At 35.8% G+C, this 20,500-nt stretch overlaps 1 protein-coding gene across 1 annotated transcript in view; it reads left to right on the top strand.

Moving 5' to 3' along the window:
* The window catches only part of CTNNA3 (catenin alpha 3), a 1,620,658-nt gene extending 1,601,078 nt beyond the window's left edge, over positions 1–19,580 (top strand). The window contains exon 18 of the mRNA XM_090278091.1: positions 16,422–19,580. Coding sequence (XP_090134217.1) covers positions 16,422–16,709 — 288 coding nt within the window. The 3' untranslated portion in view covers positions 16,710–19,580. The remainder of the gene's footprint in view (positions 1–16,421) is intronic.
* Positions 19,581–20,500: the final 920 nt, after the last annotated feature.

The raw sequence follows: 20,500 nt of genomic DNA, 5'->3' as shown, positions 1-20,500 counted from the left end.
CTTTTAAAAATGTAATTACCACTTAAATGGGAACCAAAAACCAAATAAAATTAGAGTTTGTTTTATTACATCCTTAGTTTCATATCTCTGTTTCCCCAGTGAGGAGTGGGGCAAGTAATAGCAGTTCACTATGGTGGTAAGTGCTACCATGGAAGTATGTGCAGAGTAAAGTAGAGAGTGCAGAGAAGTTAGTTATAGTCTCCACCTGAAAGGGAGAGGGGATGAGGGAAAAAGATGCCTTTCTTACTAGCGAATTATGGGATTAATTCAGCTGGGTCTTAAAGACTAAGGGGCAATTTAAGAAAAACTTATAGAATAGAGGCACACATCCACAAAGGCATAAGGGCGTTGTTTTCATTTTATGCTATGAGAGAAAAAAATAAACTTTTAAATGGTTGGATTGGTGGAAAATAAGGTTGGCAAAATGACTTGAGAATATGATATGCTCAACACTCATGACTTCATTCTATGCTTATTTATGCTGCACTGAAGTTTATAAAACAGGAGAATAATTATGAGAATTATATTTTAGAAAGATAATCCTGTATACAGTTTGGAGAGTGCATTAAACAAAGTGGGGCGGGGCGGGGGGGAACTCCAGGGAAGTAATGTGAGGTTATTTCAAAGGTTCACATAAAAGGGATATTAACTTAAATTAATGAAGTGGATGTAAATTCTAAGAAGGAGGTTTAGATTTCAGAGAGACTTAGGAGATAAAATGGATACATTTTGGTGACTATGAGCAGAAGAGATACAGATTTGGGGGCCATTTTATTAGTAGTTAAACATTTATATATAGTGCATGCTTTGTGCCAGGTATTCTCCCAAGTTTTAATATACACATATCATATATAACTTTTTAATTGTCATGTCAAGTATATTAGACATAATTATTATACTTGTTTTTCAGATGAAAAAACTGAGACATGGAGAGATTAAATAAATCATCTGAATTCATTCAGTTAAGAAATGGCAGATATGAGTTTTGAGCATAGGCCTTTTCTTTTAAAAAATAAGTTTTACTCATTGTTAACCATTATGCTGTCTACCTAGGGAGAAAATGGGGATTTAGGTGTAGGTTGTATTTGTGGTTATTAAAGCACATCCATATGTAAGTGTCCAAGAGATAATTACAGATATGATAACGAAACTCAAAAGAGATGTCAGGGCTGAAGATGGAGATCTGTGGCATGTTTCGGTATATGTGTTCATTGATGTCATAGAGCCATCCAAGAAATGATGCATACTTCTACTGATCCAAATGAGAGAAGCAGGAAATTCAAAATAGCATGATGGCATCAGAAATCTCTAGATGTAGTCCCTTTCATAATGTTAAAACAGCAGCTACTTTATTGTTTAATGACTAATTTTGGTTATATAATTTGGTTATATTTGAAACAGTTATTTGAACAAAACATTTATGACATGTATAGAACACACCTGCACTCTAACTGCATTAATCCCAGATACTAAGAGCTAATTTAAATAAGCTGACAATACTAATTAACATGTTGATATTATTGAATCTAGATTTGATCAACTAGATTAGTCAGTCTTCTAAATCTAGCTGTAAACTCTAAACAGTTTTACTATTGTAGTGAGACTACTGGACAGAGGTGTTTGCCTTTGTTGGTAAATGAACATTATGAACAATAAATTGTAAAGCCTGGGGCCAAAATGTATCAGATACGTGGTCAAAGAAGCAGAATTGATATTTTATATTTCATGTTGTTCTAAAACTTCATTATGTAAACTCAAAAATCTCTTTTCCACAGCTCACCTCACTTCTTTGTCAGGTCCAATAGAATATGCACTCATGAAGGCTGAGTTATCTTGTATCATTACTCATAGAAGTTCACCTACTGAAAATATCCCTCATATTCTCTATGCAGTTCAAAGCTTTTCTTTAAATTGGAATGGATGTTGCTCATGACCCTGAGATATATCCAATATATAGAGCTACCTTATTATTGTTATTTTGTTGAGCTGAAAAGACAAAATAATTAAAAACCATGAAACATTAACATCAAGTAAATTTAGCATTACTTTAATTGCATTGTATGTAGCATTGTTAAGGGAAGCTTTCCTCATATGTAATAGCATTTTGAATAAAACATCGGCACAGCTAAAGAAACCATCAGCAAGATGAAAAGGGAACCCACTGTAAGGGAGAACATTTTTGCCAATGATACATCTGATAAGGGTTTAATCTCGAAAATATACAGAGGACTAATACAACTCAACACCAGGAAGACAATCCAATTAAAAAATGGACAAAGGACCTAAATAGACACTTCCCCAAAGAGGACATACAGATAGATGTCCCATACCCATATGAAAAAAATGCTCAGCATCAGTAATCATCAGAGAGAGATGCAACTTAAAACCCCAGTGAGATACCAATTCACACCTGTCAGGATGGCTACCATCAATAAATCAACAAACAGCAAGTGCTGGTGGGGATGTGGAGAAACAGGAACCCTACTGCACTGTTGGTGGGAATGCAGACTGGTGCAGCCACTGGGGAAAATAATATGTATACTCAAACAATTAAAAAACTGAACTCTCTTTTGACCCAGTGATTCCACATCCGCGACTATATTCTACAAAGGTCAAAACACCAATACAAAAGAGTATATGCAGCCCTATGTTCATAGCAGTGCTATTTACAATAGCCAAGATCTGGAAAGGGCTTACAGTTGCCCACCAGTAGATGAATGGATAAAAAAGCTGCATAGTATTTCATTTACACAGTGGAATACTACACAGCAGTAAAAGAAAAGAAGGAACTCTCACCTTTTGCAACTAGATGAATGAATCTGAAGAATATTATGCTAAGTGAAATAAGCCAGTCAGTAAAAGACAAATACCACATGATCTCACTTATATGTGAAATCAAATAGTATAATATAACTTACAAAATAGAAATAGAAGCATAGATACATGGACCTACAGCTACCACAGAGGAAGGGGTGGACTAGATGAAAGATGGTCAAGGGATTGACCAAAGAGTATTTATGCATGACCTATAGACAGGGACAACGATATGAGGATTGACTGGGGAAGGGGAGAGATTGGGTGTATGTGGGAAAAGGGAGAAAAAGTGGGAACATCTGTAATAGCATAAATAATCATAAATAAGTGAATAAATAAACAAAAGTTTTTAAAACTTCTGTTAAATGAAAAACAAGCATTTTTAATTTTCCAAATTTCTAGCACAGGATAAGTTAGTCACTTATTCTGATTAATTCAAATAAATCAATACAATTGGCCACAATTACAAGATATCTTAAAAGAGAACAATTCAGTTCTCCTCTTTTCTTTCCCACTCCAGGAAGTATATCAGAATGTATGTGAATGAAAAGATATAATTAGAGGAATAACCTCTAAGCCACTGTAATTTGTGGAAAAACAGTAAATTGTTCTCCAACTTCTTATTTGAACTATTATTACTACCAAATTATGGACCTGTGACACGTCACAAGTAATTGAAATACACCAGTGTGTCTGGACCCCTAGGTCAAAAGCTTTGATCTAGAAGACAACCGTCTTCTTTGTGACCACTGTGTTATTGCCATTACACTGTTTCATTTCTTGGACCCATGGGTGTTTAAATTGAATGATGAGATGAAAAAGAAAACAGAAAACCCTAGGCATCCGACATGAGAAACACACACACATACACACACACGCACACAAACCAACACTCAGTCCATTGCTAAGCATGTAATTAACACTTAAAAATTAGAGTCTACAAATATGGAGACTTACCGATACATTTAAATAGTTTTTAACACAAAAATCAGTTACAGCGTAGGAGGGGAAATATTGTGCAATCACATTTGGCACATGTTTCTGAAGGACAAGATCTAAAATAACTGGAGATTAATAGGAGTTAAATGTTCAAGGATAAAGACAAAAAAACTCCCTAAGTAAAGAAGAGAAATATGAGGTCTGTCCGGAAAACGTCCAGCCATTGCTAATCTAAGGAGAACAGTTTGCGTCACTTGATGTAACCTGGCAGCCAAGGAGAGTGGGCTGGAATGCACATGCATGAACAATGATGACTTCATTGTACTGTTCAGTGGGGGTGGTAGATGCTGTTGAATGAGCATGTGTACTATGTGCCCGTCACATTCAAATTGACTGAGCAAGTAGAGCAATGAATCTGCATCAAATTTTGTATTAGACTTGAACATTCCTCTGCAGAAACTATTCGGATGATTCAGAAGCCCACAGCTATGGGCAACTGTTGATTGGCAGCTTCATCATGACAATGCACCTGCTCATGCATCATGTCTCATGCAGAGTTTTTTGGCAAAATATCAAATCACCCAGGTGGTTCAGCCCCGCTACAGCCCAGGTTTGGCACCCTGCGACTTCTGGCTTTTCCCAAAACTAAAATCATCTTTGAAAGGGAAGAGATTTCAGACCATTAATGGTAGTAAGGAAAATACGATGGGGCAGCTGGTGGCAACTGGGAGAACTGTGTGAGGTCCCAAGGTGCCTACTTTAAAGGAGACTGAAGCATCATTGTCCTATGTATGATGGTTCTTGTATCTTCTATCTTCTTCAGTAGATGTCTCTATTTTTCATATGACATGGCTGGATACCTTCTGGACAGCCCTTGCATATCAGTGCAAAGTATTGGAGATAGAATAAGAAATGTAGGTTGGGAGAACTCAGCCAGAGCAAAAACAGTCCCAAAGGAAAGGCTTTTCACTAAATTATAAAATATTTTCTTCTCTTGAGAGAGAAGCAGCACAAGATGGTTGAGAGAGCAGGGGATTTGGAGTTACACAGATTTGAGGTTAAGCTCAGCTTTACTTCTTGCTGCGTATGTGACCTGAGGCAAGGCACTGAAATTCCCTGAGTCATAGTTCTCAGATTCCTTATCTCATATATTGGAAAAATAATACTTACCTCACAGAATTGTTATTAGGATTATAGAAAATATTTTAAAGCATACGGCCTGGATAAAAATATACAAAATGAAGCCATTATTATAACTTGATCTGTCCTCATTCTTTTACTTCGGCAATGACCAATGGGAAAAGAATGTATTAAAAACCTTGATAATCATAGTAATGATAGTGAATCGATGTCCATACAATACATTGTGCTACATACTTAATCTGTCCTTGTGGCAGTTCTAAAATGGTTTTTCATTTTGCAGGGGAGCAAACTAAGACTTAGAGAGAAAAAAATCTTTTCTGATTTAGGTAGTCTCTGGAGTCCATATTTTTAACAACTGAGCTCTACTTTCTTTCTCTCCTCTCCCCCAACACACCTACAAACCTATAAAGTCACCCTGTGGGCTCTGTTCTTGAAATTCACACAAAGGCTGAAATCACAGTGATTAAAAATCACACATGGCTTAATGCTTCTACATCCTGCTGGATCCAGTGCCTGGGGATTTAGTTTAGACACCCACTGCTTTGGGTTAGAGCTTGCTGCCAATGAAGTTTCCCATTTTCTAAGCAGCTGGGAGAGCAACAACCAGCTGGTCTGAAATATGTTTGAATCTCATCCCCTGAACCAGGAGACAGCTGTGCTTATCTACAGGAAGATTCTCGAAGATTGTTTTGTGTTTTATAAGACACTCTAGGCAGTATGAGAGAGATTGCTGATTTGAAAAGAGACTAAATTCAAAAACAGAACTTTTTAGTATTTGCCCACTGTAGATACGTTCTAACCTCTGATATTTACTCACATTGAAAGTTTGTGAGTCTCAGATAAATAGAAGACAGTTGTTTTAAAGACACTTTAATTGTTTTCCTCAAGGTGCAATTTTTACACCTGACATATCCCATGCCTCACAGCTGAGATGACAGCATTTTGTTGCTTCAGGCTTCTCCGGGAATAATTTCTGAAGCACAGTTCTGTCTTGTTACCTGCTGCCCTTTCTTTCCAGTGTGCACATGAAACAATAATGGTGTAAGTAAATGCTGCTGCCTCTAATCCTAGGTTTAAACCACTGACACAGTACATAACTGTAATGTCTGTAGGTCACAGCAGGCATGGGCTGAAATAGCACCCGGATCTGCCAATTAAAGGAGACTGTAGGAAACACAAGGCATGAAAGTAACACACGAGAGTCCATAAAACTGGCAGCTTTATCTGAGGTTTTGTTGGTGCAATTGTCTAAAACTAGTCATTTTTTCAGTATAGCTCTTACTAGTTCTGAAATTCAGTTTTTTTAATTTTTGAAATAGAGACCAATGGGCAGCTGTCTTTATGGAGCATGTCTCTGCCTTTTCTCCCCCTCTCCCCCCAGGTAAATTTTCCTTGTCTCCTCCTCTTTCTCCTAAGATCCAAGGATCCTTCTTTTGCCTCTATAATTTGTTTCTTGAGTTCAATTCTTTCACAGTTCACTTCTTCTACCTTTGTGACTTTCTAAATAAACTTTCTCTTATAGTTAAAAAAAAACACATAAAAATAGAGACCAATACTGTATTTTATAGAGTCATGATAGACCATGGTCAAATTTCCAGACTCTGGAAAAACTTGGTTACATAGGAAATTTACAACATGAGGCAGAATTTCAGATGTACTTCCAAACTACAGGGAAGCTGACATTTTACTTAAAATTAGCAAATCATATTTGGTATATAAGTATATACAATGTAATAATATAAAGTTTATTTATGTACCACCACCAGTCCCCATACTCTTGTAGTCTTTATTTTCCCAATAAAATATTGAAATTTGTTTAGAGAAGCATCGGCATGTTTGAAGGCATCTTAAAGAGCATACATGTATAAAATCCTTGAGAGGTAATCTAATAAACAAACTAAGTAAACAAGAAGAACAGAGACAGAATCATGGATACAGAGAGCATTTTTATAGTTGCCAGATGGAGGAATGGGTGAGGAGGAGAGGGGATTAAGAAGTACAAATAGGCAGTTACAGAATAACCATAGGGATGTAAAATACAGTATAGGAAATGGAGTAGCCAAAGAACTTATACACACGAGCAATGGACATGAACAAAGATGTGGGGATTGCCTGAAGGAGCAGGGGGTGATGGGCAGAGGGGGCAAAGAGGGAAAGTTGGGACAACTGTAATAGAATCGTCGGCAGCCATCCGTCTCGAGAGACGATGGTGTAGCTTCTTAAGAGTCTATCTGCACCGCCGAGAATGGCTGTGCAGTCCGACTCGGGAGTGACACGGTATCTGTCTCCTCCCGTGTTGAATCGACATCTTGTGATGACGCTGGAGTGTCCTCTCCAGTGAAGCTGAAGCTACAGAGCCTGGGCGGGGTGATATGGAGGGTCTGCTGTTGCCCATGCAGCAGACCTCCCCTCTCTTCGCAGCTGAAGGATCCAAGGGAAAGACGGAGTCAATACAGCTTGGCTTCAGGTGCGCCGCAGGAGTTGCCGGTGTTGACTACAACGTCAAACCGCCTTAGGGACTCCGGCTCCGGATTTTCTGTCAGGGTTTACTCCCTTAGCCTTTCCCCTGAAGAGGTATGCCGCAAGGCAGCGGAGGTTTTTTGGAGTCAGAGTTTTCCTTCTCTGTGTAATAGAATAATCAATAAAATATAATTAAAAAATAAAATCCTTGAGAGCTAAAGAAGCCATCATTCTGTTGTATTTTGTTTTACCAAGAATAGATAGGGGAAATAACTACTTGATTTTGTGTAGACATTTCTTTGATTTACCAAGAATAGATAGGGGAAATAGCTACTTGATTTTGTGTAGACATTTCTTTGATTTACCAAGAATAGATAGGGGAAATAACTACTTGATTTTGTGTAGACATTTCTTTGGTTGAATGAAGAGCACATGTAAACTTTCTTTTTCAAACACACACAATATTATAATCACGGATATGGAAAGGTAAGTACAATGAGATTTCATGATAAAACCATGACATATTGAAACCGAGGGGAACATGCTTGCTTATGCAGAAATCTCATTTTGCCAGACATAATTACTTTGCTCTCAGAACCTTTCCTGATCCAAGATTTGTTAACTACGGATTTTCAGCTAGGTTTAACCAATGGGAGAAAATTGGCAGACTATTGGCAGGCAATCATCCACTTTTGGTGTTTATCTGCTTGTCATAGCTTCATTTGTTTCTATCTCCTCCAGTACTATAAATGGTATTAGTTCATGCTGATGTTGAGTTGAGGGTTGTTTCACAATCATCAATTTCCTGTATTAACTTTAATCTTTGAAACACCTGGTATAACTTCTATTTTCCTCACTGGATCCTGACTGATATACTCACTAAAAGAATTGTAATGAGCAGAGTTGGACTCATGCTAATTTGAAAAGTGTGTAACCTCTATGTGTGTGTGTGTGTGTGTGTGTGTGTTGGGATGACAAAGTTATAGTACTTATCCTCTTATTGTCAAGAAGTGTTCTTGTGTTGTTCCTGGCTTTTAAAACATGAGTAGAATTTGTTCTCAGTTTTGTTCCATCAAAATCTGTAAATTGTCATATTATTTGTTAGTTCACATTATAAGCTTATAAAAACAATAGCTTTATTATGTGCATGTACATGTATGTACAAAACTCTAGCCAACTGTGTTATAGTGTCATCACGCTTAATCTTAACAACTAACCCTGAAATGTATTTTAATTGCAGTTATCAAAGCTCAAAGGAGCTAACTAATTTCTGCCCAGGCTGCAAATACAGGTTATTTCTAGAATATTGATGTTTTTCTCTTGGGCTAATGGACATATTTTTATTTTTATATTACATTAAAATCTTAAGAGTGATTTTAATCTAAATGTGGAAACTTGGACTTTTCTGATAAACAAGTCTTTCAACAGATTTGTGTTCAGAGTTTTAAATATTAATATTGAGAAATATTTAATTATGGAATTCTGTGCCATTCCTAGAAGCCAAAAACTTCCTTTTTTATGAGGCTTCAGTATATATGTCTGGGAAATATTGTTTAGGGGCAGATTAGAAAAGAATAATTGAGAGCGTCTGTCTTAAAATTTTTTGCATAAGGTTTTGTATTTACAGTTCTATAACTTATTTAAATATTTTTCAAGTATTTATTTATTTGCCAGCTATCTCCTGTAGCATATCTCAAGCAATTATATAGTGTGAAAAAGACAGTATTATCTCTTCTACATAAATCATATTGCCTTAAAATGACTCTAATGTTAGATGAAACATAGATTGCTATAACAACATATGAAAATTCAATCTAGCCTAGTCTAGGGATTGTGGAACACTTTCCTGAGAAAGTGATTAACCTGAGACCTAAAGGAAGAGGAGGTTTCCTAATGAAAATGGAAGTGAGTATTTATTTCTATGCAGGGGAGGTGACTGTGAAAAGATTTGGAAATGAGGAGACATATGTGGCATATTTACAAACTACATTATTTTAGTTAATTTAGCTTACTTTCATTATATGGTTGGGCCATATAATATAAAAGCAAGAAATAAAGTTGGCTAAGTAGGAAGAGACAAGATTTTATTTAAGGCTTTGTAATCTGTAAAAAAAAAAGTTCAGAATGAAGATATATTTTAAAGTTCAACGAGAATCCATCAGTGTATTGTAAAACAAATGGATTTTTTGAGAGATCATTTTTGAATTATTATAGGAAATGGACCCACAGGGGAGCAAAAATGCAGATATAGAACACAGAAACATATTGCAGTTGTCCAAGTTAGAGAAGGTAATGACTTGCTCCAGAGAAAGATGTTGATAGATTGGATTGAAAGGCCTTGGTGATTGACTGACTGTGATTGGTGAAGGAGGATGGTGAGTCAAAGGTAATTTTTAGTTTTGCTTATATGATTGACTGGTTGATGTTGTCTTAACTAACATAAGGAATGTTAACTTCAGGTAACAGTGAGAGTTTGAGATTAATAATCATAATTATAAGCAAAGTAATGGTAATTATAGCCTTGTGAGTTCATTAGCAGGTTTAGACTGAGAAAAAAACAACAACGGAATTTAAAACCCAAGTATTTTCTTTTCTTTTTTAATTTTATTTATTTTTTAACAAGGTTATTTTATTTTATTTATCTGTTTTTAGAGAGAGGGGAAAGGAGAAAGAGAGGGAGAGAAACATCACTGCGTGGTTGCCTCTCACGTGCCCCCAACTGGGGACCTGGTGTGCAACCTAGTCATGTGCCCTGACTGGGAATCGAACCAGTGACACTTGGTTCGCAGGCCAACGCTCAATCCACTGAGTCACAGCAGCCAGGGCTCCCAAGTATTTTCAACAGTATAGGCCATTTCTTCTAAAAATCTGTTTAGAAACAAAAGAATGTGTTAATCAAGTATTGAGATAAAATTAGGTTCTTATTAGAGGTTCAAGGTGAAAAATAAAAATTGATTTAGAGATTTAATTTTGCTAACAAATATATTTGGTGTACAACTACCACTTTTAGATCAGTATAGAGATGAAAATGGGACCTGGAAGTTGGAGACTACACACATATTTAGGGTCTTTTTTAAATAGCTATTTATGCTGTCACTTGTTATACATCAACGCATATACATAATGAATGCCGTTTCACTTTGCCTGTGCTAGCTAACATTATTTTCAAACAGTTTAACTGAGAACTTTAAAACTAGTTAAGGGTTAAACAGAAGCTCCACGGTCAGCAGACCAAATTCTAATTTCGATTGTGAATCCAAGGTAAATTAATTGATTTAATTTTGGGGGGTGGGGGTGATAAGAAAAAAATAGTGTGTATTTACACCAGGATACATTTTCATGTTGCAGAAGCTATAATATAATTTTCTTATGGTTTTTCTTTGTCTTATTGATGTGTTTATTGAGATTCACATTTAAAAATTTTTAAATTTTACTATTGCTAAATAGTCTTAATGTAAAAGTCTTTAAATGGTTTGAGGCCTGTAAAAATATGATTATTTCTATATGTTATTTCAAAGACATAGCTACATTGAAAACAATGGGGTATGAACATTATCAAACCACCATCCAAACAAAATACCTTGGCAAGTAAGATACCTTCATTTTTCTTAGTACTGGTATGGATTATATAAACTCTATAACCTTCCCAAAACAGTTATGGGTACTCAATTTTTTAAACTTTAGACATTATATTAATGTAAGCAGTTAGTGTGATTGCTCCAACTATTTAATACATGAAAATAAATATACATTGGCAGTGACATATTACTGAAAGGCAGGGTTGTGTAATGGGCAAGAGCACCAGGTACTTGAACCAGACTTCCTTGGGTCAAATTCCAGCTCTTTCCTTTAGTAGCTTCATTGTCTTGAGCAAGCTACCAAACCATCTAGTTCTTCTGTTTCCTCATCTATGAAATGGGCGTGGTAGTAGTGGTTACCTCATAGAGTTACTGTGAGTTAAATGATGTCAACTGCTTAGAACAGCACCAAAATATAGGAAGCACACAATAGATTATTAGCAATCTGTATAATGTTATTATACTTGGAGCCACACATTTACCTTTAGAGCATTGCATTTGTACAACTCAAAGATCCCAGGAATCTTTAAGTTCAGGTGAACACTGAGACTCACAAGAACATCATAGGATACACTTGGCACCAGTTTACTCAGAAGGTTATAGGACAAGGAATGCATCTTTCCAGGCAGTACCAGGCTTTTCTCCACAGGAATCCCAGCAGCAGTGGCTGGCATGGCTGTTCACACTGGGGTTGGGAAACTACGTTTTGCCTAGATGACAACTCAGATGCAAGGAGATGAGGTTCATATCAAAGGGAGTGAAGTTCACCTAAGCTTATCCTCATACAAACACGTATCTGATGAAGAACTTGGGTGCAGAATATGGGATGTTAGGGTAGTATGGTATGAGTATAAGACATTCTGCTGTTCTGATATAATATAGATGAAAAACTTAGAAAATAAAAAAGGAAGAACAGGCATGTCTTTTGTTCCCCTCCGTATTTCTATTGGCTATCAATAATTACAATAGGATTTTGACAAGGGTTTTCCAGCAGACATTCCAACTCGATATAGTTATCAAGGCTTACATTACAAAAATTAAATGTTGGTTTTTGTAAAAAGATCCATATGGTCTATGTACACTAGTCGCATCGATAAAAAGTTGGCATTTTATCAGGAAAAAGAAAATGCCTTTTATAGTTGTTAAACTCCTTTTCTGTACCAAAGGATTATAGACATATCTAAGTAAGATTGAGCCTTTTGTCTAAAAACATTTTTAGAACTGGAAAAATTGGTACTGTCGCTTAACTGAAATCACAGAGTACATATCACAGAAGAGACACTGGAATAAAATAAACTTTTCTGTATGACTATCTAGATGGTTATAGTTTGTGTTGTTTGCAAATACATCTTGCAATTAAAATAAGAAATAACTTACTGAACATAATACTTTATATTTATTTAAGTCCTCAAAAAAAGGAAAAAAAAAAACCAGAGGCAGAACTTCCCAGTTTATATATGGAAGCAGACAATATTGAGAAACTTATTGTGTCATTAATAGAGCAGCAAGCTCAGTTATTTTGAAACTACATGAGGCTGTAAGAATAAGCACAAGTCAATAACATAGAAAGGTTGGATAACTTCCTGTTTACTGATTTATCTTGGATAGAGGCCTTAAAATTAGCTCAAAATCTTGACAACTTACTTGAAACCTTGTCCCCCTCTTATGAAAAGGGCGTGGGTAGGGGAATAGGAAGCTGCTTATATGTACACACATGCATATTTACATATTAATGTTAGGAAGTTTGGAGGCCTTGGAAGCTATTTTTATTTTCATTTGAAACCTTAAGAACACATCATGTTGATCAGACAGGAGTGTCACCAGATATTAAGGAAAATGACTCCTTCTATGGTAAACATTTAAAGTTACAGTTGCCTAGAAGAATCATCAATTCTTGAAAGTAATTTGTAATGGTAAAAAAAAAAAATGGGGGACCTGAGTTTTATCATCTGATTATATGTCTTTAAAGTAAATTAATATTCTTTTCTTACACAGGTACATTTGTGAAATTCAGAAAACTTTGTTTAATAAGTTGAACACAATGACATTTGTGTGATGCATTACCCAGTTCAAATTTGCCTTTGATTTCACAGAACAAATTCTACTGAATCCTTCTCTTGAAGGATTTTTCATGAAAGTAGTCCTGGATGAAAGGATGTACATAATTTTTTGCAGACATAAAATTACGCAGTTATTTTCTGTCAGTAGGTAGGAGCCACTGCTGGGGCCTCCAGCAAAATTCCCTAGCATTTTCTTGGCCTGACTGTGATTTGGCTAATAGCAGAGAGGTGTGCCTCTCAGCACACATAGCTCTTAGACTCGAAGATGCTCATGGACTGTCTTACAAGCTTTCCCCAGGAAATAACAGTATTCTTGTAGCAATTGCCCTATTCTGTCTGCACAACTAGTCTTCATGCTTTCCTAGAGGGATAATTGTCCTGTGTTTTTTTTTTCCTTTCGAGTCACTCTAAGAAATTTTCTATGACCATTTAGAATTTTAAAATAAAAGCACTTGTCAGAGGCCAGCATAAAAGATCACATTGGTGCTAACAGGGCTTTGTTGATTCAGTGAGGAAAGAAGACAAGCCAGTTCCCACATATTAAGCCATGGGTTGCTCTTAAACATCCTCTCTAGACAACTGGTTTATACATACCCTTGATAGGAAAAAAATCAATAGGTGATGGAATAAATGCAGCCTATACATGACAAGGTTAACGAGTCAGAAGGAGGACTTAGAGGATATAAGTTTTTGGGTAGAGGAGCCAAAGCCACTGGTGAAATTCTGCATGCCAGTGGGCCCCTAGGTCCATCTTCTGTGGCAGATGTTATGGTAACACAGAGCCCGCAGAATAAATCAAATATTTTCATGTTTGAGAGAGAAACTTACTGAGTATCCTCAATACTATTCATCCTAATTCATCATTTAGAAAATACTTTCTTTTTCCTACGGTGAGATTTGAAACAACTTCAGACTTTAAATGGGATCCAGAAAGTTTTTAATGAAGATTACTAATTATTAAAGTACAGATTTTAACTTTCCATCTTTCCACAGAGTAACGTTAATAACAAAGTGTGTTACTTTGTTCAAAGTCTAGTTTCTTTTTGTTTTGCGAACAGGTTTAGAAGCTCTAAATGTCCTCTGAAATACAGGAGAGCTTCATGAAATCCTGTTTAATGTTTGCAAAACATTTTTCATTCCTGCCATATACACAGATTTTACATTTTTGGCTTCAGTACTTAAAAAGACTTAAAGATGTATAGTTGTCAAGTATTACTGCCTTTCAAATTACATATTTTTGTTGTTACTTTTTCAAGGAATTTCAGGCTTGGCATATAATGGAGCTAATTAGATTTTTTTCCTGGGAAGCAGCCAGCGAGACCACTGCCATAGGCACATAACTCAGCTTACTACTTTCCTTTACTCATTTATTCTGTATGTGAGATGAGAGTCTGCAACCTGCAAAGGTAGGGTACTCAGGCCAGGCAGCTGCTGATGGATTTTATAACTACAGAGCTGGTGTTTGAGTCTCAACCCTGACAGCACACATCACAGAGAGGCGACAGAGAAGGCATATCTTTCTGTATGAGTAGGTTGTAGATGACAGTCTGTCAAACTAAAATAATGGAAGAGGCATTAGTTGTATAAAAATGAACAAACTTGGCTTAGCTCTAAGGTATTTTGCAAGATTTTAGGAATAGCACCTGATTTTTCCCTGAGATTATTTTGTGACCACCCCAGACAATATAACAATTAAAAACAGAATCATGTGGGAAAAGTTTATTTTAGTAATGTCATCTTCGTAAATAAGCAATTTTGTTAATCTTCATAGGAAAGAAAGATATTTAATGACAAGCAACTGTTTAGTAGTCACTCTCCTAGTTTTTTACCTGTATTATTTAAATTTAATAAATATTTTTTCCAGTTTAACACCTGAAAAACCAGACTGAAAATGGTTAAATGATTTGCCCAAGTTACCAAATGGCAGGCTTGGAATTTAAACCCAGCTTTGATAAACCTTGGCATTTTCTACTTTAACACATTGCGTGATACATTGAAAAGTTCTATGTTTAATAAAGAGAATATTTTAGGTAAAATTATTTGGGAAATATTTGTGAAAGTAAGTGGTATACATATATGTATATATATTCATATATGTTTATGATATTTAGCTTAAACCATAAATTCCCTGAGAGGAAGAGTTTTCAGTTGTTCTTATAAACTTACTTTTACATAATATAGCTTCTTTTGTATATTTTATTGATTACGTTGTTATAAAAGTTCCAATTTTCCCCCTTTGCTTCCCTCTGCCCAGTATCCCTCTTCTCCCAGCAATCCCACCCCCCTAATTCATGTCCATGGGTTGTGCATACAAGTTCTTCAGCTTCACCCTTTTTTATATTCTTCTTTTTTAAAATTAATTAATTAATTTTTATAAAAAAATAACAATTTCCCCCTCTCAGACTTAAGCTGATTCAAGCTGGACATGGTCATCGTCCTACCTACCCTTGGGTCCACAAATCCCTAATAAGAGTGGAGGTGTGGAGGGGAGGGTGGCCTTCCCACATGGGGAGGGATCGTGCAGACTCCAGGTCAGTTGGCTGCCCCCAGACAATGGCGTGCTTGGTTTAACAAGCTGGCATCCCTGTTGTATTCTGGGGGCAACAGATTTGGCAACAGGGTTAGAAGACATCATTCAATCCATAACCACTAGATGACAAAAGGCAAGGATTAATTTTTCAATGTCCCATATTAGGGGGTAATAAAAGGCTCTTTGGAGGAAGGTGTGCAAGGCACATCACACCTGTCCAAAACTCTTTTGCCCACTATACTTAGTTTGGGCTGAGGGGAATATTTTAGGTTACCCCTCTCTCAGGTCTCTGGGCCTTTTCTGTCCAAGCCATTAGGACAGAAAAGAGAAACCAGTTTTAAAGTGAAGCCCACAGACCACCCCATGCTTCACAAACCCAGTCACTTAGTTCAGCCAAACAGTTGAGTCTCAGGAGGCAGCAATGCAGACAGGATTAAGTGAGGCCTATATGTATGGACAATCACTTAGGGAATGAGATAATAGACTTATGCCCTCTAAAACTTTTATTGTGGATAGTCATCTCTTAGAGAAGGGTCTCAACATCACCCCTAAAAATAGGGAGATCCATTACAAAGAAAGCAATGAGCGTTTGGCACTTACAATATTGTGCAAAATTTATAGAATCCATTTTACTAAAAACCAAGTGAGAGAAATTAATCTAACATATCATCTTAAAAGATAAAATACGGACCTATTTGTACAGAAGATAAATGGATAAATGCTCAAAGCTAGTTGGATAGATTTATGTAGATATTTACACATAGATGTATATAAAATGCAAATTAACTCATTCATTTCTGGTGTAGAAACAAAGTGGAACATTTCAGTTTCAATAACGTTAAGCCTCTTTAAATTCCTGGTTATACTCTTGAGTAATATTTCTTTTTCCCCCTACAGTTGGACAGTGTCACCTCCCTAATCCAAGCAGCCAAAAATTTAATGAACGCTGTAGTGCAAACAGTGAAAATGTCTTACATTGCCTCCACCAAGATCATCCGAATTCAGAGCCCTGCTGGGCCCCGGCACCCAGTGGTGATGTGGAGAATGAAGGCTCCTGCAAAGAAACCCTTAATTAAAAGAGAGAATCCAGAAGAAACATGTGCAGCTGTCAGACGAGGCTCAACGAAGAAAAAAGTTCACCCGGCACAGGTCATGAGCGAATTCAGAGGAAGACGTGTCTACTGAAACCACTGTTCTACTCTAATGTCTGTATTACAAAGTCCTTGCTAAACACACTGCTTTACTTTTATACTTGGTGAGTGCTGTAAGTTCACTAGCTTTTAGGATTTAATCCACAAGTAATGTAAAATGTTGCAGGCTGACCCAACATCGGCAACATGTATTTGGGATCATGTCATTGTCATCTGTGTATACCTAGTAAATAATCAATAAATGATTGTTGAATGAATGAAAACTGCAGGTGCCACTCAGCGTTGCCCATCACAAAGAATATTTTTCATCTATTACCAAATGAACATAGGAGATTCAAGTGAGTTGTATTCATTGGTAATAGCTTTATTACATTCACTCTTTTAAGTTAGAAAATTGACATAAGCTCCTGACTTATTTTCAATGAAAACAAAAGACCTCATAAAATATTATCCTGTTAAATCTTTCTTTTCCTGACCTGACCTGACCTGACAGAGATGTGTGGTTCTTGCTATGGAGGAAAAAAATCGATGTCTACCTGTCCATATTGTCAACTGATTAGGCTAACATCCATCAGAACTAACCAAGCTTGAGCAATCGAGCTATGTACTGGATTTTTAAGATCAACCTCAATTATTAATGAAGCAATTTATTAACATTATAAAGGTTACAGTGAGTTTTGATGCCTAAAGTGTGCCTTTTAGGGCCCCATTGTGTTTAGCAGTTTTGTACATTGAAAGTTGGTTTTAAATGGGTTCATCACAGTTCAGACATGCAGGAAGAGAGTTATTACCCACCTGGTGGAATGGTACATCTAACTATATTCCTGAGTGAATTATACCAACAGAAGTGTAAGTAGTTCTCCATGACTCTAAAAATTCATTTTTATTAGCTTGCAATTACAATTAAAAGGAAAAGACCAGTCTGAAAAATATTTGAAATTGAGTAAAATACAAACTATGTAAACTGTATCATTGAATTATGAAGGAGAGTTAATGGCAATGAAGCTGAAATGATGTTTAATAACATTGTTTTAAATAAAAGTCATTGAAATTGATTTTTTTTTAACTGTGCTCACTATGCACAGTCTCAATCACTGTGCTCACTCCTAGTTGAGCTTGTAATGAACTTCATAATAGTCTCAGAGTCTGGTACATTGCTTTTCCATAGTTTCCATTCACAGAATTTTAAACATCCATTCCCTATTCTACTTTATTAAAATGATATTATAATTGTAACCGAACTTTGTATAATATTGCCATTAATAAGTTGTTTTAACAACCACATCATCTTCATTTGATGAAGTAACATTCAAACATGCAGTGTCAATTGATGTTAGGAGGACTAGTCTGAGTATAAGAATGTGTGAAACACAAAAATGCATAAAAGTTGAGAACATAATGTGCATGGTATCTTGAGCAAGATGGTATGGGAAAGGCATTTATTTAATAGGCTATTACTACTTATGAGAAAAAATTAACTCCCTTTTATCCTAATGAATTCTTTTATTCGTCTAAAATGTGGGGTTGCCTGGGCTCAGCATATGAACTTGCTAGGAGGTAAAAGCAATAAGCTCCTCCCTGTTTTGAGATATGCACCAGCCCACAATAATGATTCTGAACAGAGTCCACACCCTTAAAGAAAAGGTAGTGCAAAAAGGAATTAATAAATTCAGATATATCTATGTTCCAAAACTATCTAGATAAATGAGGCAAAACAAGGGGTTTCATTTGTTGAAATGTTACCATGGTTATCTGCTCTAAGAAGAGACATTACAAGAGTAATATCTATGACACGTCCTTTTCTCAGGAAGAAGTACAAATTTATAATTTATTTGAGAAAACAAAATTTTAAGATATCATCATACTTCTAGATGCATATCTTATTTCCTAAAGCCACATGCTCAAAATCACAAAAGTCCCATTTAGACTATCTAATGTCTGTTTGATCCTGCATCAGCTTTCCACTGGCTGGAATTTAGAATGAAGCATCAGATATTGAAAGAATAGAAATAACTTGAAATTATTCAATTACCAAATAACTTCTATAGCTTTAATAAAAAATGACTCCAAAAAAGGTCTCCTCTTCAAAGTAGGTAGATTTCCAGCTTAGCTCAAAGTAAACAACTTTTAATTAAACAAAATTTAATTTTAAAAATTAACTTGGAAAATATCCCAGGAGTAAATTCTGCCATAGAAATCAAAGGAGTAATAAGAATAGGATGCATAGAGCTAAGAAAGGCATCTGTCCACATGAGTGAATTTTTGCAGTTGGCAAAATTTCAAGATAGTCCAACTCAGACCTGCTAATGATAAAAGTGCTTATACACAACAAAAATTAGCAGCAAAATATTAACAAATCTTTGCATTATAAAGCTTAGTTAAATGGATCTCATCAGTAAGTATGAATGTATTAGATATGTTTATATTTAAGCACTTCTTCTGTAGGGGAATGGCAGAACTTTAATGAGAATGATACCTTGGTGGTCCATCTACACACCTTTCCAAATAACATCATAAGATTGGTGTTTCTCCTGAGGATACATTTGCTTTATCCTGCTAATCAAAACTTGCCTTTTTATTTTAGTGAAATCAATTTATGGAGGAAACAAAAAATCTTAGAGAAAAGGGTTTAGACCACCTACAAGAACAATTTCCTCCTGGTTTGCCACTATTCCACTGGAATCAGAATAGGTTAGAAAATATCCATGAAATTATAACCCACTAAAGATTCTTCTAATTATAAAAACTGAAGGTTTCCATTGCACAGGAAAGGCGAGGAATATAAATTTTTCTCTTTTATATATCACAAGTGAAAATTATTGGATTAAAATGTGTTTCTAATAGAGTTTCTGGGTTATAACTCAATGAATAGGTCAGAAAAAAATTAAACAATAAATGTCTACAATAATGTGTTACTTATCTCCTTTCTGTTTTTCTTATGACATAAGTGAAAACTATAAATGTGTTAGAAAATACAACACTCTTAAATGTACCTTCTGGCTTTTGCAAATTGCTTTAAATATTAGTGTTAATATAAATATATGTTCCCCATAAAATTCCCTCTGTTTAAGGGGTAAGAACCACCATAGTTACACAGAAAGACTCCTGTTTGTATAGTCAACAGCTTCAAAGGAAACTGCTTTTCAAGTCATACTACAGCAAGGTAGTGACTACACAGTGAAGGGCCCAATTTGGGCCTCAAACCCCAAAATCAGTACTGCTCAAATTTGGTAATGCATGGCTGAAAAAAATATAGTCTGAGACCATATAAAGTATTTCAGGGGCTTTCCATACCTTCACTTTCAGGGTAGTTCTTTCATTTCACCCATCTGGGGCTGGGCATTCTCCTAGTAATGGCTGACATAGTCAGTTACCTCCAATTAATATTCTATCCTCCTGGTCCATGCATCAACATCATTATCACTCATCTCCTTAGGTGTCTATGCCACATACAAATAAAAAAATATATTCTGTAGTGTTATGAATTTTAATTTTCAGCACCATTATTCCTTTTTTTTTTAAATCTATTCCAGAAAACATTCTTATTACTTGTAGTTTCAAATGCAAACTTCCATGCTAGGGATTGTGGTTCCTATGGATACAGATTTGTGTATAGTAGTAGCAGAATGAGTAGAATGAGATCTAAGACTTTTCTTTGTGATATATGTCATTCTGTGGCAAACTCATTGCAGAATTGCCAGCTTGTTTCGGTATCATTTAAAGCAGTTCTTTAGGTCAGCAAAGCAGGTATCAGACTATCAAGTTGAATAAAATCTGTACTTTCTTTTGTTACCTTATCTTTTGCCAACCAACCTACCTATGGCA

Source organism: Furipterus horrens, unplaced genomic scaffold, assembly GCF_987537825.1.
Source record: "Furipterus horrens unplaced genomic scaffold, mFurHor1.1.pri manual_scaffold_5, whole genome shotgun sequence".
Classification (NCBI taxonomy): domain Eukaryota; kingdom Metazoa; phylum Chordata; class Mammalia; order Chiroptera; family Furipteridae; genus Furipterus; species Furipterus horrens.
Note: the sequence above shows the minus strand (reverse complement) of the source record. Positions and strands in the feature narration are given on the sequence as shown.